Here is a 22907-nt window from a genome sequence, read left to right as displayed (position 1 = left end):
TGGGTTTTTTGGAGGAGGTTTTGGGTACCCAAGTACGGATCAGATCGTACTTTCCTCGCCATGTGTATGTCGAACGCTTCACTAAAATCCGTGTTGACATGAAGAGAGCAATGAGGAAGCCTGATGATGAAATAGATTCAGTCAATATCTTCTTCATTAACTTGGGAATGGCACTTAGTATGGAGATACCCCTGTAATTACAGGCATCATTACGACTGGCTGATTTAAACAATGACTAATAAAAGATTTTTTTCATATCTTCGTTAGATATCCAGATTTTAATGAATTATTAAACAGTATCAATCAAGAATAGGAAGGTTGATCGGCACACTGCTAGCCGGAGCACCATCCGACCAGCAAGAAATGTAGATTTTATTGATCTCTAGTTTTGTTCTATTGTGTCTTGACCTATCAAAAGGAATATCTATACTTATAGAATTTCTTATTATATTAGGATTTTCATAGTCGCGTGTGTAATATTTATCAAAATAATCCGCGAAAATGTTTGAGGTATCTAAATTTGTGTCCGCTGACACTGACACTGAACCATATTTAAGAAAGTTATGTAAACCACTAAAGCGGCACTAAGAATTAACAAATTTGTAGAAACCTTAGGATTGTATTTTAAGTCCGATATCATTTTATTCAAATAATTGCGATGAGCCAGCTTGATTTCCTATTATACTTTGATCTTGCTTATGAATAGTTTGAGAAGTTCCCGATTTTTTAAATTTCTTATACAGTTTATTTTTGTTATCTTTCAATTTCGATACATTTTTTTGTATTCCAAGGTGGTCCTGAATATTCACCTACAATAATTCGAAGGACTGACTTATCAAAGCATTCCTGTGGAATAGAGTATCTTTTTGAAATATTTTCATCAACATTATCCGTTCTCAAAACGTTATCCAAATTAGTAGCAGAAAACAGGCATCTGAGATTAGTACGATTAGTTTTAGCGAAGCGATATTCTTTTCTAGGGGATGGATATTTAGGAAGAGCTTGTTTTAGGAAAAAAATAGTGTGTAAGGATGTATGGATGGGAAACAAATAGTAATGTTTAAGGGAGGATGGAAACGCTCCTCTGGATAAGTGCCTGGATTGGAAGATGCTAAAGAAATGTTGGATGTATGGTTGATGAATATTAGATCGAGTAACTTTCCAAATGAATTACAATATATAAAGTACTAGCCGAACCGGGCCCGCTCCGCTGCGCCTTCTTTAACTCTCTAATATCTGTTTAGGATGGGGACACTTCGTTCTGAATGTGGATATCAAATTCGTGCCATTGTACCCACCGTAGCGCAGGGGTTAGCATGTCCTCCTACAACGCTGAACGCCTGGGTGCGAATCCTGGCGAGACCATCAGAAATATTTTCAGCGGTGGTTTTCCCCTCCTAATGCTGGCAACATTTATGAGGTACTATGCCAGGTAAAACTTCTCTCCAAAGAGGTGTCGCACTGCAGCATGCCGTTCGGACTTGGCTTTAAAAAGGAGGCCCCTTATCATTGAGCTTAAACTTGAATCGGAATGCACTAATTGATATGTGAGAAGTTTGTTTCTTAGTGGAATGTTCATGGATAAAATTTGCATTTTTATACCCTCCACCATAAGATGGGGCGTATACTAATTTCGTCATTCTGATTGTAACTACTCGAAATATTCGTCTGAGACCCTATAAAGTATATATATTCTTGATCGTCGTGAAATTTTATGTCGATCTAGCCGGACAGACGGACCGTCCATCCGTCCGTCCGTCTGTCTGTCGAAAGCACGCTAACTTCCGAAGGAGTAAAGCTGTCCGCTTGAAATTTTGCACAAATACTTCTTATTAGTGTAGGTCGGTTGGTATTGTAAATGGGCCATATCGGTCCATGTTTTGATATAGCTGCCATATAAACCGATCTTGGGTCTTAACTTCTTGAGCCTCTAGAGTGCGCAATTCTTATCCGATTGGGATGAAATTTTGCACGACGTGTTTTGTTATGATATCCAACAACTGTGCCAAATATGGTTCAAATCGGTCCATAACCTGATATAGCTGCCATATAAACCGATCTTGGGTCTTGATTTCTTGAGCCTCTAGAGTGCGCACTTCTTATCCGATTGAAATGAAATTTTGCACGACGTGTTTCGTTATTATGTCCAACAATTGTGCCAAGTATGGTTCAAATCGGTTCATAACCTTATATAGCTGTCATATAAACCGATCTTGGGTCTTGACTTCTTGAGCCTCTAGAGGTCGCAATTTTTATCCAATTTGAATGAATTTTGGCACGTAGTATTTTCTTATGATATCCAACAGCTGTGCCAAATATGGTTCAAATCGGTTCATAAACTGATATAGCTGTCATATCAACAGATCTGGGGATTTGACTTCTTGAGCTTCTAAAGGGCGCAATTCCTATCCGATTTGGCTGAAATTTCGCAAGACGTTTTTTATTGTTACTTTCAACAACTATGTCAAATAAAGTACAAGTCGGTTCATAACCTTATTTAGCTGCCATATAAACCGATCTGGGATCTTGACTTCTTGAGCCCCTAGAGGTCACAATTATTATCCGATTTGTCTGTACGACGGATTCTCTCATGACCATTAACATACGTGTTTATTATGGTCTGAATCGGTCTATAGCCCGATACAGCTCCCATATAAATCGATCTCTCTATTTTACTTCTTGAGCCCACAAAGAGCGCAATTCTTATTCGAATTGGCTGACATTTTACACAGGCCTCCAACATAAATATAATTTAATTGTGGTCCAAACCGGACCATATCTTAATATCGCTCTAATAGCAGAGCAAATCTTTTCTTATATCCTTTTTTTTTGCCTAAGAAGAGATGCCGGGAAAATAACTTGACATATGCGATCCATGGTGGAGGGTATATAAGATTCGGCCCGGCCGAACTTAGCACGCTTTTACTTGTTATTTGTCATTTTAGCCTATGATGCTGAACACGTCCGTATCCTGGCGGGAACATTTTACAAAGCAGTCGTCATACCCTCTTAATGCTGGCGACAGATGCTAGGTACAATGCCATGCATGGTCATTAAACAATTATCCCCAAAGAGGTGTCGCACTCCGGGACGCCGTTCGGACTCGGCTATAAAAAAGAACCCTTATCATTGAGTTAAATCTTGAATCGGAAAGCACTCATTGATGTGTGAGAAGAATGTCCCTGCTCGGTTTCTGGCGTTTTTAAAAATTGCACTTCTAAATCCCTTTAATTTGAGCCCCATATTACCAGGGTCGGCAAATATGAACCATTTAGAGGTTGTTTTAGGGCTGGTGAGGCCACCGGCACTTTGCACTGAATCAATTTCGAATTCGTTCTTAATTCCCAAGTATCGTTGAGTAGAGCTCCATATTGCAAATGAAAATGAAGTTTAGTTAAGGGGGTGCTTTAGGGCATACCCCAAAACACTTGGCTCCAAAATTGGATATCAAATTCGTTTTCTACTCTCAAATACCTTTCATTTGAATCCCATATTGTCATAATGGGTCAATTAAACCATTTGCCGTATCATTAGGAGGAAAAGTACCACCTAGACTTGAACGCAAATTGTAATGTTATATTCGTAATATACTCTCAAATACCTTTCCCATCAATCCCATGGCAGCCGAATGTACGTACCGGATTGTCCCGATGGAGTTCTCCATCGGCAAGGGCTGCCGCCTCAGTGTACAACACACTGCTACAACAACAACCTTTCCCATAAAGTCGACTAATATGCCCATTAGGGGGTATTTGGGTTGGGCGACCTCTTTATTACATGGACCTAATTTTTTATGCCGTATTTGTAATCTACTGCCTAATACTTTTCATTTGAGTCCCATATTAACATGAACTTCGAATATATCTGTTTAGAGGAGTTTTTGGGTTGGAGGGGCCCGCTTAGTACTTGGACCCATATTTTAATACCATATTCGTTTTCTGGTCTCCAATACCTTTCATTTGATACCCTTATTGTACCCATCGGACCTCGAATATGGGTGGCGTTTTTGGGGTAAAGGGAAGGGTCCGCCTCCATCCGATATCAAAAAATTATATATTGTCTATGTTTCCTTGCAGACCAACCTACACAATCTATTAACATTTTAAGTTAATCGGTTCAGTCAAGTTTCATTTAGTCATTATGGGTCTAATAGCGTTTTTGAGGGATGGCGTGACCCCCTATACTTCGTAAAGATATTGTATGCCAGATTCGATACCCATAATGTCTTTATCAGTGATTTTGGGTGGTGTTTTTGGGGTAACGGTGGAGGGTGCGGCAGCTTCCGTTACCAATAAATTACAATGCCTATTCCTACTTCCTGACCATATTCTTAATCTACTCCCGAATACCTTTCATTTGAGTCCCATATTGTCATTACCATCAAATCCTAAACCTAAACGTATTTTAAGGGGTTTTAAGGCTGGGGCAGCCCCCCATGTACTTGGACCAACTTTTATTATGAAATTCGTACTCGGTACTCTACTCTTGAATTCCTTTCATTTGAATCCCATATTGTGCCGATCGGTCTACTTTAATTTTTGGGTAGTACTCTTGGGGTAAGGGGGAGGGTCAGCCCCCCTCCCGATATCAAAAAATTATATAGCCTATGTTTTTTCCAGACCAACCTACACAATCTGTAAAAATTTCAAGGTAATCGGTTCAGCCGTTTTTGAGTCTATACGGGTCATATTGGTCTATGTGTTGATATAGCTGCCATATAAACTGATTTTGGATCTTGACCTCTTAAGCTTCTAAACGCCGCAATTCTTATCCGATTTGTCTCAAATTTTGTATAAGATATTTTGTTATGACTTCCAATACATGTGCTAAGTATGGTTCAAACCGCTTTAAAACTTTATGTAGCTCCCATATAAACCGATCTCTTAATTTGACTCTCTGAGCCTCTAGGGGGCGCAATGCTTATGTGAATTGGCTATACATTATTTTAACGACTTCTCCTATGACCTTCCACATACGGCCAAATATGGTCTGATTGGGTCCATAACCTGATATATTGGGTTGCCCAAAAAGTAATTGCGAATTTTTTAAAAGAAAGTAAATGCATTTTTAATAAAGCTTAGAATGAACTTTAATCAAATATACTTTTTTTACACTTTTTTTCTAAGCAAGCTAAAAGTAACAGCTGATAACTGACAGAAGAAAGAATGCAATTACAGAGTCACAAGCTGTGAAAAAATTTGTCAACGCCGACTATATGAAAAATCCGCAATTACTTTTCGGGCAACCCAATAGCTCCCATATGAACCGATCTCCCGATTTGAATTCCTAAGGCACTATAGGTCTCAATTCATATCCAATTTTTGCTGACATTTTGCGCAATGACATCTACAATACTATGGTCTCCAACAGCCAAACCAAGCATGTTCCGAATTGGTTGATAACCCGAAATAGCTTCATTAGCTTTGCAATTTTTATCCATTACCCTTTGTTTGCCTATAAAGAGATATCTGTCAAAAAAATGACAAATGAGATCCATGGTAGAGGATTTGTAAGATTCGGGCCGGCCGAACTTTTCCCGCTTTTACTTGCTGTCACTCGATTCGTTCGCCAAGTCATTGAAAACAGCTATTTTCCCTTTATAAAATCAGCTGTTTTCAATGACTTGTCGAACGAATCGAGTGACAAAACGAAAAAAAAAATGTATGCTTATCGGCATGCCACTTGGGCTCGAGGAGGCTTCTTATCTTTGAGCTAAATTTTCGATTAAACCCGCTCCACTGAGTTTTCGCTTTCAAGACGTAGAAAAATTTCACCTCTGTAACGTAACCTACTCTCCAATAGCTCTGATTCTGTGTACGTTCATTGAGCCTTCCTCACTAATAGTTTAACACAAACTTGGATATTCGCACTCTACTAAATAAATTTTTATCTATGGCAAAGATAGCCACTTAAACTACATGAAACACCTATCTTAGGGTGGGAAATTTAAAAAATAATATAGCAATAAATCTCAACGAAATTCCCATACTTTATTTTTCTTTGTTTTACGGACCGATAGGTTGCCATAACAAAGATAAATGCTGCATGTTCAATTTTTACCACTCTGCCCTCTCTCTGTTCGTGGTTGCGTCTTCATTCAGTTGATTCATTTGCAAACAGATCAGATTGCGCTTATTTAAATGTTAGTGCTGCCTTCAATAAGGGAAAGGTTTAGACTTTTATAACCAAAATATAAACAAAAAAAACTTAAAAGTTCTCCGTTCCATGTCGCCCCGGATGCTTGCGCAATCACATATAAACGACAGAGAATTTTACATATCTCCCATCTGTTAGAACTTTTTTGAACATATGTTATGAGTCTATAGATTTCCTTTGTCTGTGCTGCTATTCGCTTGGAGCGGCTTAGCCCCTATAGTATTGATCATGATGTGGTAGTTGTCTATAACATACTATATGGCTACTTGTTAAGTAGTCATAATTTAGTCTTTTTTAAATCAAATCAAATTGCCATATAAAACGATTCTCAGTGGTAGAGAACTAATTTGCCGGTCTTTATAATAGGTGCGGTGGTGAAAGTTCTTAGTAATTTAACCATGTAAAACTTTTGAACATGAAGGTGTTGCCCAGCAGCACGTTGTTTGGACTTGTATAGGAAAAGAGGGCTCCTCGATGAGCTAAAAATGGCGGCCACCTTGACTTAGGGTTTGCAACTGCTCCTATCCACTGAACTTATAACTTTTGAGGGTACGGCGGCCGATTCCTGTTAGGTCATTATAATTGATCAACTGTATTGGGGTGAGGTGGTCCGGTAGATATATCTGCCACTTGAGCACGAATTTAAATGACGCACTCCACTTTAAAATATCTATTACATGGGTACTTGTGAAAGCAGACGAGGCTTGGAGTGTTTGAGAGAAAGATTCTCCTTTTTTTTAATTTTTCAAGTTTTTGCCTGTTAGGGCGAAGATACATGTTACAATTTTTGTTTGTTTCTCTTTCGAGGCGAAGAATGCCTGTCATTACACAAAAATAAATGCATTGGGAAAAAGTAAAGCTAATAGACAGGGTTGTCGAGCGTGGTTAATGTGGAAATTGTAACATAGATACGTTTTCGCTATTAATATGATTCAAATACATCATACCAACGCACGGCCTTTGAAGCCATCACACCTAATATGGTTGAAATGTTTTCTAACCAAAGACGAAACGCGTCCCATAGTGTTTGGTGTGTTGCTATCCTTAGCTTTCCTTTCCATTTGCATCTCTGGTTATTGATTCTCCGTAAAATATATGGGCCAGTTTGCGTTAATGGAGAATATAGACGTCGTATGAAGCACGAGCTGTATGACGACGATAGCATAGTTACACTTATCAAAATATTGGGTTGCCCAAAAAGTAATTGCGCATTTTTCATTTAGTCGGCGTTGACAAATTTTTGCATTCTTTCTTCTGTCAGTTGTCAGCTGTTACTTTTAGCTTGCTTTAGAAAAAAAGTGTAAAAAAAGTATATTTGATTAAAGTTCATTCTAAGTTTTATTAAAAATGCATTTACTTTCTTTTAAAAAATCCGCAATTACTTTTTGGGCAACCCAATACAACGGCTGCGTTGGCAAGAACGGATGAAGAAGCTCCAGCAAAGAAATCTTTCGAAGGCAAACACGGTGGTACACGCAAACCGGGACGATCAAAAGTCCGATGGAAGGATCAAGTGGTTCGAGACACCTCGAAACCTGTAATACTATAGAAATGTAATTATAGAAAGCTTCTAGTTTTTTGGAACATAGTGCAAGGCATGTGGCAAAAAAGCAAAATCATTACGGGGAAGATGGTTATTGAGGTATTCTTTAATAAGTGCTTAAGGTGACCAAAAACTTGGATTTCTACAGTGTCCAAAATTTCCTCATGAACAGTAATGTTGATTTGTTTTGTCTGTCTCGGTATTGAAATTTAATGACATTTAATTCGATTTCCGCATTTATTTTAGATTTTATGTAGAAAGAGACATATTCAACTGTTGTTTCAGCCGCGAACCTAGCCGCAAATACTGTCTTTTTGTGTGCAATAACCTGTAGCTGTTTAGGAGGTACAGTCGTTACAGGTAAGGTTAAAGGAATATGGTATCTGTTACTACCGGAAGGCGTTGTATTGATGATAGCTGCAACAAGGGAACGATTAGTTGGGGACGGGTTTGAAGTAGATGGATCGGATGATTGTGATGCATTTACATTGATTGATGAAATTGATAACGTAGCATTTGATGAACTTGATTGAGGAATGTTCGACGTGTTATTTGTTGCTTTATTAGAATTTTAATCGATTTTAGTACAAAAAGTTTCGTTAGTAATTACTGTTTAGAAGGTTTTTTACGTTTCTGCAACGAGTTATCAGGACGCATTTTCAAAAGCATTTTTATATCTTGAGAATTTTTCGGCCATAGCAATGAGATCTTTGTTGATCAACTGGAATTCCGTGTGGGTATTTTTAAGAAACGTATAAAATTCCACATCAAATATTTCGCATATTGCAATATTAATGCAGCACCTGCGAGGGCCACTATCCTCGCGTAATCCGAACATTTAGTGTGATAGGCACAGCCAGCAAACAACCATTGGTTCCCCCAGCTCTTGTATAGGATAATTTGGTTTTGAACATATCATGATTACAAAGTCTTTTTTTATTTTTTATATATATTTTTTACAATTCAGATTTAACAATTGGTTAATCTTTTATACAATTTTAATTTGTAAATGGTGTAATTGTACTTGGTGTGGTATATTAGAACGTTAATGGTTTGTGTCTAGATAAGATGCCTCAAAATTTTTTTATAGTGCACTTTTAGGCTCAAATGTTAATGTTAACTAATGATGATTAAAAGCTCAAACAAAACGTTTGGAGCCAAAGATTTTGGAAATTATACGAGATGGTCAGTCAAACTGATTTGTTTTCTCTTTTAGTAAGTCGCAGAAAAGTTAAAAAAATTGTTTATTTATATATTTTTTACAACATATTTGAACGTAATAATTTACAAATTTATTTTCTATTTACGAAAGAACATAAAGGGGAATTGGTTAAAATGTTGCATTCGACATACCAACTTGCATGAATCTAAACTAAAGGCTATGGGAATTTTACAAGATGGTCAAGCTGCTTTGTCGTCTTTTTTGGTAAGACGTACAAATAAGGTTCATACGTGTGTGAAACTGCTGTTTTTTGCTTGTGGTATGATGTTAACATTTTGCAATTTTCCCGTTAAATAAAAAATAGGCGCTTAATCTTGCTATAAACAGTGCCACAAGATAAAGAAAATTTTTATTTTAATTTTTTACAAATTTTTCAACACAATTGAACGTAATTTCGTAATAATTTATAAATAAATTTTCTATTTATAAAGGAACAAAAATAGGAATGGATAAAATGTTGCATTCGACATGCCAACTTGCATGAATCTAAACTGTGCCACTTTTACGATATTAGGAAGACCAAGCAGACCGTATGTCTTGGTCGCATACGCTCTTTGCAATTTTTTTTAAATATCTTATCTAGACAAAAACCATTAACTTTCTCAAATACCAAACCAATTACAATTACACCATTTACAAATTCGAATCCTGGCGAGAATATCAAAAAAAAATTTGTCAGCGGTGGTTAACACCTCTTAATGCTGGCGGCATCTGTGAGGTATTATGCCATGTAAAAAATTCTCCCCAAAGAGGTGTCGTACTGCGGCACGCCTTCAGGACCCGGCTATAAAAGGAGGCCCCTTATCATTGAGCTTCAACTTAAATCGGACAGCACTCATTTATATGTAGGAAGTTTGCCCCAGTTCCTTAATGGAATGTTCCTTTTATATCCACCACGATAGAATGAGGGTATACTAATCGAAATATTATGCTAGGACCCCATATATTCTTGATATCGATATCCTAAGTCGATCTAGCCATGTCCGTCCGTCCGTCTGTCGAAATTACGATAGCTGTAAGACGCGTAAAGCTAGCCGCATGAAATTTTGCACTGATACTTAATATGCAGGTAGGTCGTTGGAGATTGCAAATGGGCCATAACGATTTAGATTTGGATATAGCTCCCATATAAACCGATCACCCGATTTGACATCTTGAGCCCCTGAAAGCCGCAATTTTTGTCCGATTTGGATGAAATTGTGTACGGGTCTAATTGGTCTATAACCGGATATAGCGCCCATATTTTAGCAGAATCCATGGTGGTGAGTTCCCAATATGCGGCCCGGCCTAACTTAGCACGCCTTTACTTGTTAAGTCGACTTATCGAATATAAAATATTTTGTTTTTTATGTGATTAGATTATAATTTTTCAGGAGAAATATTATTATGTCAAAGTAAGGGAATAACCCTAATTTTAAGCCAACTCATTGCAGATCGCATATAAAACAGTCGTATGGGATAGTTAGTTTCAGTAGCGTTTGATTTTGTTAGCCGTTACTACTGTAATTTCTATTGTTATTATTTTTGCTGGCGTGAAATGAACAAATTTCCTGCAAAACAACAATCTATTTCTGGCAGAAAGGATAGCCCACCAAGTCGTGAGTATAGTTTCCCAAAAGTAAGGAGCAGCGTAATTTCAGGATGAGCAGGTTTTGAATCATCAAATTTGTCCAAATAACACAAATATTTGATTTCAATGAAATGTCAACAATATATTTCACCCGAACGTGCCAAACATTTAAACAAAATTTAATGAAGCCTTAAAAAGAGGTTACTAATACACTTCTATAAAGGAAATCCTTGAAATTAACCTATTTCAAAGGAACATAAAGTGTTGTGAATACCGGTGTTAGTTTATAACTTAAAGGCTGATACTATATTAGCATTTCTCGTTATTTGTCGCTGATTAATTTTTTTAGGTAATAGAAAATTGCTGATTTCAATCAGTGGGACATTCCCTCAATCCTTATCGAAATATTTTATAAAATTGATATTTTATCATTGTTTTTGTGTAGTGTTTCAAAAAAGTAATCGTGAAAAACATGAGTTTTCAACGGTGAAACACGAACATAGTGCATAGCTATAAAGTGAGAAATTAGTTGCAGTTGGTGCCTTTGTGCTTTTCACTCATCATTATTCAAATTTCCTATCTCTACGCACAGGACAATGTGTTTTTGCGTTTTGGTTTTTTTGCGCGTATTCGATATTGTCAAATGAAAGTTTTACATCATTGCAAGTATGACATCAAAGGACAAAAACTGGTTGTACAGTGTCGCATACCTTAAATATTGATTTACTTGTGTTGTGAAAAACAAAGAAAATTTCCACCAAATCCAGCATAATTGCAGCTGCCAAAATGCTGGATAACAATGATGTGAAACAACTTTCGAATAATACACACTGAAAAAAAGAGTTGGCCAAAATTTAAGATTTTTCCTTATTTGAACCCAAACTTTTATATAAAGATGCAATCTTCAATTTTAATGTCCTTTTTACTATTCGGTGGTCATCCGTTTCAAATTTAGATCGCTGATTGGTTCTTATTTCACTTCATAGATGGCTGTCCAACCATTATTTTTTGCAAAATTATTATTATTATACCCTCCACCATAGGATGGGGGTATACTAATTTCGTCATTCTGTCTGTAACACCTTGAAGTATGCGTCTGAGATCCCATAAAGTATATATATATTCTTGATCATCATGTCATTTTAAGTAAATCTAGCTATGTATGTCCGTCCGCTAAGTATGGTTCAAATGGACCAATGTTTTGATACTGCTGCCATACAGAGCGACTCTGGGTCTTGACTTCTTGTGCCTCTAGAGGGCGCAATTTTTGTCCGATCTGACTGAAATTTAGCTCCTAGTGTTTAGGTATCTTTTCCAATAACTGTATTTTGTATGATTCAAATCGGTTCGAAATCGCCCCAGCCGAATCTTTAATTTACTTAGGCCTGCTTATCGAATATATGAATTTTTTTTTTGTGATTAGCTGATACTGCGCTTGATTAAATTTTCGGTAATCAATATTGAGCAGTCGAAGAAAGAGAACAACCCTGATTTTAGGCCTTCTTCTGTTCCTGTGGTATCACAATAGACGAAAACGTCTAAGTGATTCTGTTGGCAGACTGCCATTTAAAACTAGCCTAACCTAAGACGCTCCCATTTGTAAGGCTATTTTGGTAATTTTCCTAACTTTCAACGATATTTTGACCATCAATTTAGATTTTTGTCCTTAATAACTTAATAAAATAAAAAATCCTTAATAAGAAGGAAAATAGTTTTCACCAAAGGTAATGTTTCCCCAAATGTTTGGAAAATTGATCATCTTTAAATTAGGTTTGCTAATCTTTGGCTCGAATCTTTAAAATTAGTACAATTATTTTTTCAGTGCAGTAAAAAGTCGCATTGACGAAGTCGCAACAACATCAAGGACTCGCCATCGTATCTTGAACGTCTCGGTTGATCGGCGTAAAAATCTAAGAGGATCTAGCCATGTCCTTCCATATGTTCGTTGAAATCATGCTACAGTCTTTAAAGTGATATTGAGCTGAAACTTTGCACAGATTCTCTTTTTGTCCATAAGCAGGTTAAGTTCGAAGATGGGCTATATCAGTCGATTTAGGGCCTTAGGCTCATAAAAGCCACATTTATTTTCCGATTTTGCTGAAATTTGGGACCGTGAGTTGTGTTAGGCTCTTCGATATCCTTCTTCAATTTGGCTCAGATCAGTTCAGATTTGGATATAGCTGTCATATAGACCGATCCGCCGATTTAGGACCTTAGGCTCATAAAAGCCACATTTATTATCCGATTTTGCTGAAATTTGGGACCGTGAGTTGTGTTAGGCCCTTCGATATCCTTCTTCAATTTGGCCCAGATCAGTCCAGATTTGGATATAGCTGCCATATGGACCGATCGCTCGATTTAAGGTTTTGGGCCCATTAAAGGCGCATTTATTGTCCGATTTCGCCGAAATTTGGGACAGTGAGTTGTGTTAGGCTGTCGACTTGGCCCAAATCTGTTCAGATTTGAACATAGCTGCCATATAGTCTTGGCCCCATAAAAAAGCGCACTTATAATCCGATTTCACTGAAATTTGCCACAGTGACTTATGTTAGGCTTTTCGACATCCATGTCGCATATGGTTCATATCGGTTTATTTTTAGATATAGCTACTTAAAAGACCAATATTTTGTTATACGCAATTGAACCAATTCATTGTTCAACTTATTAATAGTATTTGGTCCAAATCGGAACATATTTCGATATAGCTGCTATGGGGCACAAGGTATGCATTTTCACCGGATTTTGACGAAAGGTGGTTTACTTATATACCCGAGGTGGTGGGTATTCCAAGTTCGGCCCGGCCGAACTTAACCCCTTTTTACTTGTTTTTTTTTTTTTGTGAAATTTATGTCTAGATTTAAATGCTGACGGCAAAAATTTCCTTTTTCATATCCAAGTCTGCTCTCTGGCAATAGGAAATATGCTGGGGCGATTATATGATTATATGAAAATATGAGGTAGATATTTTCTTGTTAAGTACCAATAATGAAAAACTTTATGATCGTTTCACAAACCCAAATGCAACTATTTTCTTGGCGTAGCTGCCAGATTTTTACAAATTTTAAATAACTTACAACTTAAAAAAAATTTAAATTGTAAAAGAAACGTATTTTATCGCCTCTCCCAAAATATAATTTTTTTCTTTCCAACGATATGACAAACCCAAATATTGGCGACGAAATTTTATTACATTTGAATACACTTTTGGGTGAGTTGAAGATATTTTCCAGATATGAATGCTGCAAAACAAGTTGCTTCGTAACCCTTTTTTTTTTTTGAATGCCAAAAAAAGGTTACATGCAGGAATAAGCTATTAATTTGAAGAATGATTCGAGCTCAAAAAGTGGGTTTGATTTCAACCGAAATTTCTTTGAGGACATGCAGGAAGAAGCTATTAATTTGAAGAATGATTCGAACTCAAAAAGTGGGTTTGAATTCAACCGAAAATTCTCGGTTAAAATATCATGATTTGTATCCATGATTTGTCTTCACATCTTCATATCTAAGCAAAAAGTGAAAAAAAGCCTTTCGACACTTAAACATAAAGTCAAAATAACGGTCTTGTCTTAATGTTGATAATGATTTGAAATGTGCTTTTCAGCAATAGTACCAAATATTAGGTTATGTTGAAAAGAGGGTGTGGATATTAATGTGCCCCATGCCAAAGAAAATTTAAATTTAGGAATTCCGTGCTACTTACAAAATCCCCACCTCAGTACCGGTGACTTTTAGCACCGAAAGCCGGGCAATGGCATAGGAAATGTTCCAACGACTCATCTTCTTCCACGCACACTCTACATATGCTGCCACTTGCCCATCCGGTGTTATGATACCTAAAGCTATACTGACGTGATTCTTACCTTTTTTCAGTAATAGCTTCATCCTCTCAAGAACCGGATCATACCACAGGATATTCGCCATCCTACCGACTGTTACTGTTCCACAGTGTTACATGCGCGTTCGTCGCCCACTTCCTTAACTCGGACTGCGTCGACCCGAAAGGCTTCGGGTTAACCAAGTTTATTGATGGCAGTCCTCTGGACTTCACCGTCAAATAGTCTGCCCTTTCATTCCCCCTTACTCCTTTATGGCCCGGCACCCAAGTGCGCGGATTGTGCCATACTCAGAGAAGGCGTTAATCTCCTTCTTACACTGCAAGACTGTTCTTGACCTTACTTACCTAGTTGTTATTGCCTTTGTGGCCTGTTTACTGTCCGAAAAGATGTTCACACTCGACGTCCTCGCGTTAATACCACACCACCTCACGCATTCCGTGATTGGCCGGATCTCCGCCTGCAGGACCGTATTATAATCAAGCAGTTTAAATCAGGTCTCAGTCCCTGGGTTCTCAATGTGGACCCCCAGGCCTACTCTGTCCTCTAGTATTGATCCATCCATGTAACATGATCTTCCAGATGGCAATACTAGGGTTCCTTCAGTCCATGACTGTGCCGCTGGCAGCAGTGCCTCGCACTCGACCTCAAGTGTCGTCTCAGGTATTCGATCGGAAACCTCTTTCATTCCCTCCTATCATCGCCTCGATAACACCGCGATGGTATGAGCTGCTCCCATTGTCAAACCACTCTCCCATCGCCTTAAGTCTCCTAGCCGCAATGGTTACCACACATTTAATCTGCATGTCAATGGCGTACTGAGGCGTAAGAAAGTATTGGTCTAATCACGCTCCTATAGATCCAGTGAACGCTCCTGAATGTGACACTTCCAATTAAGTTTCCTATCCAAGTTTACTCCTAAGTATTTGACTCTGTCAGATATCGAAATCGTTATGTTGAGGAAATGTGGTGCGTTAAATTGGCCCACCTCGTCTTCCTTGTGAACAGGCGAATTTCAATCTTCTCTGGGTTAACATTCAGACCCCTGGGCTAGCCCAGGCATATGTCATATGCAAGACCTTATTGGCCCTTCGGCATATCTGGTTCGGATCCTTACCCCAAAGAAGTATTGTAATATAATCTGCATAGCAGACGGGTTCAAATCCCTGCTCAGTCAGCATTCGTAATAGGTCAATTATGATGGTCACCCAAATAAGTGGCGATGGGAAGCCACGTTCTCCCTTATATTTATGTCTAGGGACCAGCTACTTATCCACCTGTTCCTTAGCATATGGTTTATCCAGTCTCTAATAAGTATTGGTCTAAGGATTGGATCAATGTGTCGGTCCGCACATTATTAAACGCCCCCTCGGTGACAATGCAAACCTCCCATGTGTACGTCTTGGCATCAAGGATTCTTCTATTTTATGCACAACCTCGTGCAGGGCAGTCTCCACCGACCTTCCCTTGAAATAGACATGCTGTTTGTATTTGAGCAGTTCGCTGGATGTCCTACTCTTTATCATGGTATCCACATTACGTTCCATGGTTTTGAGTAGAAAGGACGTAAGGCTTATAGGTCTGCTGGCCTTCGGTGTAGCATAACTTGTCTTGCCGGGCTTAGGTATAAATAGCACCCTTGGCTCCTGCCAGGCTTTCGGAGTATATGCGAGTCCTAGGCACGCTATTAAAATAGGGCCAGATGAGGCGCCTGATAGTCGACAACCTTTTGTAGTCACGGCTGAATTATTCCAAGATTCCGTTGTCTCTGTGAGTCCCGTCGTATCCTGTGGAAAATGCGTTTTCACTAAAAGCCTCAACATGTCCTCAGGTTGTCGCAGCTCTCACTCCCATGTCGTCTACTAACGTTTCAGTTTGGACATGGGTTTTTGAGAGAAAGTTTTTCATCTTGGTGGGGTCATTAACGCCATCGACCTGATCGCTGAAAAGCCTCCAGGAGGCATGTTTTGCTGCTCTGGTAATCTTATTGTATTCCTTGAGCCGTGTTTAATACACATCCCAATATACTTCCTCTTTATTTATACTTTTGCGGACCTCTTTCCCAATGTAGGGAATCTTCCCGGTCATTCAGGATTTTTCTTGGGCTGATTTTTTTGGAAGAGTACAACTTGGGCTGATTTTTTTTCGAAGAGTACAACTATCTTCGAGAGGCTTCACTTGTGCAGTCTTAATCCTGTTGACATTGTCGTCAATATCTTCTATGCTTGGACAATATAAATTATCTTACCCAAGTCTTCTTCTGAGTAGACTTCCGAATTTTGACCAATTGGTTTTCAACTTATTCCTGAAGCGTATCGAACTCGGCTCTGGCCGTGCTATTTTAAAAGTAATGTGATGATGGTTTGAGAAGGAATCTCCCATGGAGTCATCGGTTAGATTTTCCGAACATATTGTCACGGTGTTACCAATATTAAGAGTTATTAGGTCGTTAGTATTCAAGAATTTTGCCATGGCTTGGCCTCGCTTATTAATGTTGGTACTACACCACGAAATGTGGTGGAGAGTCGAAAGGCAGATAAAGTGATGCCAAATATGTTCCAAAGTTTCCCTATCCCTCTGGGGAAAATACATAATTTAAATTTGTATGACAAATAACGCAGGTCCTCGCCGAGTAGCAGTGTTAGCATAGAATAATTGGTAGTTGATTTGGTTCAGTCCAGAACTTAACTTAGCATAGTACATGATATGGTTCAGTAGAGAAAATTTGTTCTGGGTCGTCCATGGCTCCTGAATTAAACAATATGAATCTTGCCCTTACTGATTTTCTCCATCAGAGCGTGAGTAGCTGTCTCGCTCCGGTGGAGGTTCATCTGGATGACCTCAATCGTTGGTCCTCAATTAGATGGGCTTCTTGAGAGTGGGTGATAGTTCTTTAGGCTGCATTGAGTTTCCCGTCACTGCCTGATGTTTTATATCTTGAGAAAGTCGGTAATGGTTCCATAATCTGGTCCCTATGCGTTAGGCTGTATTGAGTCTACCGTCCAATAAAAGGATCTTTGCCTATACAAGTCTCCCAAATCTTGAGTAAATGGTCTTCTTTCAGTAGGTTATGGTCTCCTCGTTTCTCCCTGTTCGTTAGTTTGCATTGAGTTCTCTGTCACTGCACTGCCTGATGTTTCAGCCCTAGGATCTTTATCCATCCTAGTCTTCCTGATCGCGAGACAGTCGTTGATTGTTTCGTCGTCGGATCCCTGTTCGTTAGGCTGTAGTGGATCTCTCACCCCTTCACTGCCTGATGTTTTAGTATTAGGATCTTTGCTTTTCCTAGTCTTCCCAATATTGAGAGTGTCGGTTATTACCTCGTCGTTGGCCCCCAGTCCGTTAGGTGATATTGAGTGTCCCGCCACTGCACCGCCTGATGGCTCAATATGAGGATATTTGCCTATCCTTGTAATCCCAATCTTGAAAAAGACGGTCTTGGCCCCGTAGTACACCATGCCTTTAGTCTTCGCCAAACTAGTCACGGAGACTTGATCAATGCCCACCATGTGGAGAGTCCCTTCCTCCTTCTCCTCCCTGAGGAAAACCACCCATTTCTCCACGACCAAATCTTATTTTGCTTGTTGAAGACTTCCATCATATGTTCCGTCGCGATGTCGTTGCGCACATCCTTGATGAAGACCATCCCCTTTGTGAGCTGTGGGATGTCCATCTTTTTCCCAATGTCGAGCTTTGCGCCCCTGGAAGTATGGATATTTCCAACGAGCCTTTGACGGTATCAATGCATTCCGCTGACGCTAAGCGCAGCAGCGTTAAGATGTCCCCCCTTTACTCGCAGTTCATAAGTCGGAGTTCAACACTTGTTCGATAATCCGCTCGTTTACCAAATGCCTCACCTAGGGCCAACGATATGGTGGAATCCTACCGGATACACAGCTGATATCGATGACTGCATAAGTCATCTCATCTCTGTTGGGCTTCCTTGCCACTCCGGCGTAAGAGGGCGGTTCCATACCTTCGTCAGCGACTATCTTCCCCTTCTGTGATGGCTGTGGCATCCTTTTGGAAGTCACAGTCCTCCTCCCCAGACTCAGGGGTCGTGCGAGTTACATACCCGCACCTTAATCCTCAACGTATTACACATGATTATGCTAGCAACGACGATGTCACCATAATCATGCAGAAATACTTAAATAAAGGCAACAAGAACGATGACCGACCAATAGCAACATAAATAAATGGGAAAAGAACGATGACCGACAAACTGCAAGGTAAGATTCGATGGCGGCAGTAATGAAGTCAAGACCCAAGATTATATGGCAGCTATATGAAAATATGGACCGATTTGGCCCATTTACAGTCCCAACCGACCCACACCTATAAGAAGTATTTGTGCAAAAAAAAGCGGCTAGCTCTACTCCTTCAAAAGTTAGCGTGCTTTCGAAAGACAGACGGACGGACGGACATGGCTAGTTCGGCTTAAAATGTCACGACGATCAAGAATATATATACTTTATGGGGTCCTAGGCGCATATTTCGAGGTGTTACAAACAGAATGACAAAAATTAGTATACCCCCATCCTATGGTGGAGGGTATAAAAACAAGTAAAAGCGTGCTAAGTTCGGCCGTGGCGAATCTTATATACCCTCCACAATGAATCGCATTTGTCGAGTTCTTTCCCAGTATCTCTTTTTAGACTAACCAAGGATAAAAGAAAAGAATTGCTTTGCTAATTGAATTTTGGAGACCACAGTAGAAGTATACGTGTAAAATTTCAGCCAAATCGAGTAAGAATTGGGCCTTTTAAGGGCTCAAGAAGTAAAATATTGAGATCGGTTTATAGGGAAGCTGTATCAGGCTAAAGACCGATTCAGACCATATTTTACACGCATGTTGGAGGTAATGGAAAAAGCCGGTATACAAAATTTCAGCCAAATCGGATAATAATTAGGCCTTCTTGAGGCTCAAGAAGTCAAGATCCCAGATTGGTTTATATGGCAGCGATATCAGGTTATGGAGCGATTTAAACCATACTTGACACAGTTGTTGGATGTCATAACCAAACACGCCATGCAAAATTTCAGCCAAATCGGATGAGAATTGCGTCCTCTAGTGGCTCAAGAAGTCAAGACCCCAGATCGGGTTAAAAGGCAGCTATATCAAAGCATTGACCGATATGGCCCATTTACAATCCCAACTGATCTACACTAATAAGAAATATTTTTGCAAAATTTCAAGCGGATAGCTTTACTCCTTAGAAAGTTAGCGTGCTTTCGACAGACAGACGGACGGATGGACAGACGAACGGACGGACAGACGGGCATGGCTAGGTCGACTTAAAATTTCATGATCAAGAATATATATAGTTTATGGGGTCTTAGACGAATATTTCGAGGCGTTACAGACAGAAGGACGAAATTAGTATAACCCCATCCTATGATGGAGGGCATAAAAAAATCAAACTGAACAAGTAAAAGCGTGCTAAGTTCGGCCGGGCCGAATCTTACATACCCTCCACCATGGATCGCATTTGCCGAGTTCTTCTCCCGGCATCTCTTCTTAGGCAAAAAAGGATATAAGAAAAGATTTGCTCTGCTATTAATATATTATTACATGTTGGAGACCTGTGTAAAATGTCAGCCAATTCGAATAAGAATTGCGCCCTTTGGGGGCTCAAGAAGTAAAATAGAGAGATCGATTTATATGGGAGCTTTATCGGGCTATAGACCGATTCAGATCATAATAAACACGTATGTTGATGGTCATGAGAGGATTCGTAGTACATAATTTCAGGTAAATCGGATAATAATTGCGACCTCTAGAGGCTCAAGAAGTCAAGATCCAAGATCGGTTTATATGGGAGCTATATCAGGTTATGTACCGATTTGAAGCATACTTGGCACAGTTGTTGGATATCATAACAAAACATGTCGTGCAAAATTTCATTCCAATCGGATAAGAATTGCGCACTCTAGAGGCTCAAGAAGTCAAGACCCAAGATCGGTTTATATGGCAGCTATATCAGGTTATGAACCGATTTGAACCATACTTGGCAAAGTTGTTGAATATCATAACAAAACACGTCGTGCAAAATTTCATTCCAATCGGATAAGAATTGCGCACTCTAGAGGCTCAAGAAGTCAAGGCCCAAGATCGGTTTATATGGCAGCTATATCAGGTTATAGACCGATTTAAACCATACTTGGCACAGTTGTTGGATATCATAACAAAACACGTCGTGCAAAATTTCATTCCAATCGGATAAGAATTGCGCACTCTAGAGGCTCAAGAAGTCAAGACCCAAGATCGGTGTATATGGCAGCTATATCAAAACATGAACCGATATGGCCCATTTACAATACCAACCGACCTACACTAATAAGAAGTATTTGTGCAAAATTTCAAGCGGCTAGCTTTACTTCTTCGGAAGTTAGCGTGCTATCGACAGACAGACGGACGGACGGACGGACAGACGGACGGACATGGCTAGATCGACATAAAATGTCACGACGATCAAGAATATATATACTTTATGGGGTCTCAGACGAATATTTCGAGTAGTTACAAACAGAATGACGAAATTAGTATACCCCCCATCTTATGGTGGAGAGTATACAAATCATTTAAATAAAGTTCCAACGACGAAAAACCTTAGTGCATAAAAAAAGGTGACCCCAAAATAAAGAAAATTGAACTAAATGTGTGATTGCCAAACAAACAAAAATAAGATTTAAACATATTTCGCGTTTTGTGTTTGTCCAAGTTGATTGAAAATTGGTTAACGGTGGCTGGTTATTTGGATCTTACTGCTCAGTATTGAGTGAGAAGACGACAACGAGGAAATCAGCAGTCAATAAAGAGAAGCATAACAAACTTCAACACCAAGTCAAGGAATCTTTTGGTAAAGGCAAACCAGCTGATTTTATGGAATTTTAAGAGAAACCAGTAAGGAAAGGCAAAAGTCGGGCGGAGCCGACTATATAATACCCTACACCACCTAGCCTACGTATTACTTTTCATATACAGAGGTCATGGAAGAAGCCGTCGTAAAAAATTTCATCCAAATCGGATAATAATTAGGCCCTATAGAGGCTCAAGAAGTCAAGATCCCAGATTGGTTTATATGGCAGCTATTTCAGGTTATAGACCGATTTGAACCATATTTGTACTACTTTTCATATATAGAACTTATTTCCAAATCTAGTCAGACTTAAATGTTGCATACCTATTGAGTTATCGAATATAAGCTTGTAAGAACCTTTTTTTACGATAGAACAAAAATTGTGGATATCTACACCCTTAAAAGCCATATCGGATAAAAGGTATATATGGGAGGAATATCTAAATATGGGACGTCAAATATTATATCTCACACCCAATATTGTAGAGATCTGACCTAAATTGTGGCTTCTACTGCCTTAAAAGTCCATATCGGATGAAAAATATATGTGGGAGCTATATCTTAATCAGGACCGATTTTAATGAAATTTTTGCACACGTGTTGGAACGCCAAATAAAATGTCTCATGTGGCTTCTAAAGCCTTAAAAGGCAATATCGGATGAAAGATATATATGGGAGGAATATCTAAATATGGGACGTCAAATATTATATCTCACACCCAATACTGTAGAGATCTGACCTAAATTGTGGCTTCTACTGCCTTAAAAGTCCATATCGGATAAAATATATATGTGGGAGCTATATCTTAATCAGGACCGATTTTAATGAAATTTTTGCGCACGTGTTGGAACGCCAAATAAAATGTCTCATGTGGCTTCTAAAGCCTTAAAAGGCAATATCGGATGAAAGATATATATGGGAAGAATATCTAAATATGGGACGTCAAATATTATATCTCACACCCAATATTGTAGAGATCTGACCTAAATTGTGGCTTCTACTGCCTTAAAAGTCCATATCGGATGAAATATATATGTGGGAGCTATATCTTAATCAGGACCGATTTTAATGAAATTTTTGCGCACGTGTTGGAACGCCAAATAAAATGTCTCATGTGGCTTCTAAAGCCTTAAAAGGCAATATCGGATGAAAGATATATATGGGAGCTATAACTAAATCTGGACCGAAATATGAAATTTTCCGCATATATTAGGACGTTAAAAAAAAACATCTCGTGCTAAATTTTGTATAGATCGGACCAAAATTGTGGCTTCTACAGCCTCAAAAGGCCATATCGGGTGAAAGAAATGTATAGGAGCTATATCTAAATCTTTCGTCCTTGGGCTAAAGAAGTGACATGTTCAAAATTTCATGCCAATCGGACAGTAAATGCGAACTGTACCTTGATCACAAGAATACATGGACAGAAAGACAGACAGACGGACATAGCTAAATCGATTCAGGAAATGATTTTAAGCCGATCGGCATACTTATCAATGGGTCTAGCTCATCTCCTTCTTAGCGATGCAAACAAATGCACAAACCAATAATACCCTTTACCATAGTGGTGGTGTAGGGTATACATACAGACAGAGAAAAAATTGACGGGAAGACAGACGGGCAGGCAGGAAGGCACACAAACAGATAGAAAGTTAAACTGACGAACATTAGAATAGAAACATTCAAAAACCATAGGAGCTATATACTCATATCTTAGCCG

General features: G+C 38.9%; 1 protein-coding gene across 1 annotated transcript in view; it reads left to right on the top strand.

The window, feature by feature from the left end:
- Positions 1–10435: 10435 nt before the first annotated feature.
- The window catches only part of LOC106091063 (tryptophan--tRNA ligase, cytoplasmic), a 47704-nt gene continuing 35232 nt past the window's right edge, over positions 10436–22907 (top strand). The window contains exon 1 of the mRNA XM_013257471.2: positions 10436–10519. Within this exon, the coding sequence (XP_013112925.2) occupies positions 10459–10519 (61 nt within the window). The 5' untranslated portion in view covers positions 10436–10458. The remainder of the gene's footprint in view (positions 10520–22907) is intronic.

The sequence above is a fragment of the Stomoxys calcitrans genome, chromosome 2 (assembly GCF_963082655.1).
Source record: "Stomoxys calcitrans chromosome 2, idStoCalc2.1, whole genome shotgun sequence".
NCBI classification, from domain to species: Eukaryota; Metazoa; Arthropoda; class Insecta; order Diptera; family Muscidae; genus Stomoxys; species Stomoxys calcitrans.
This window is presented reverse-complemented; position numbering and strand designations above follow the sequence as displayed.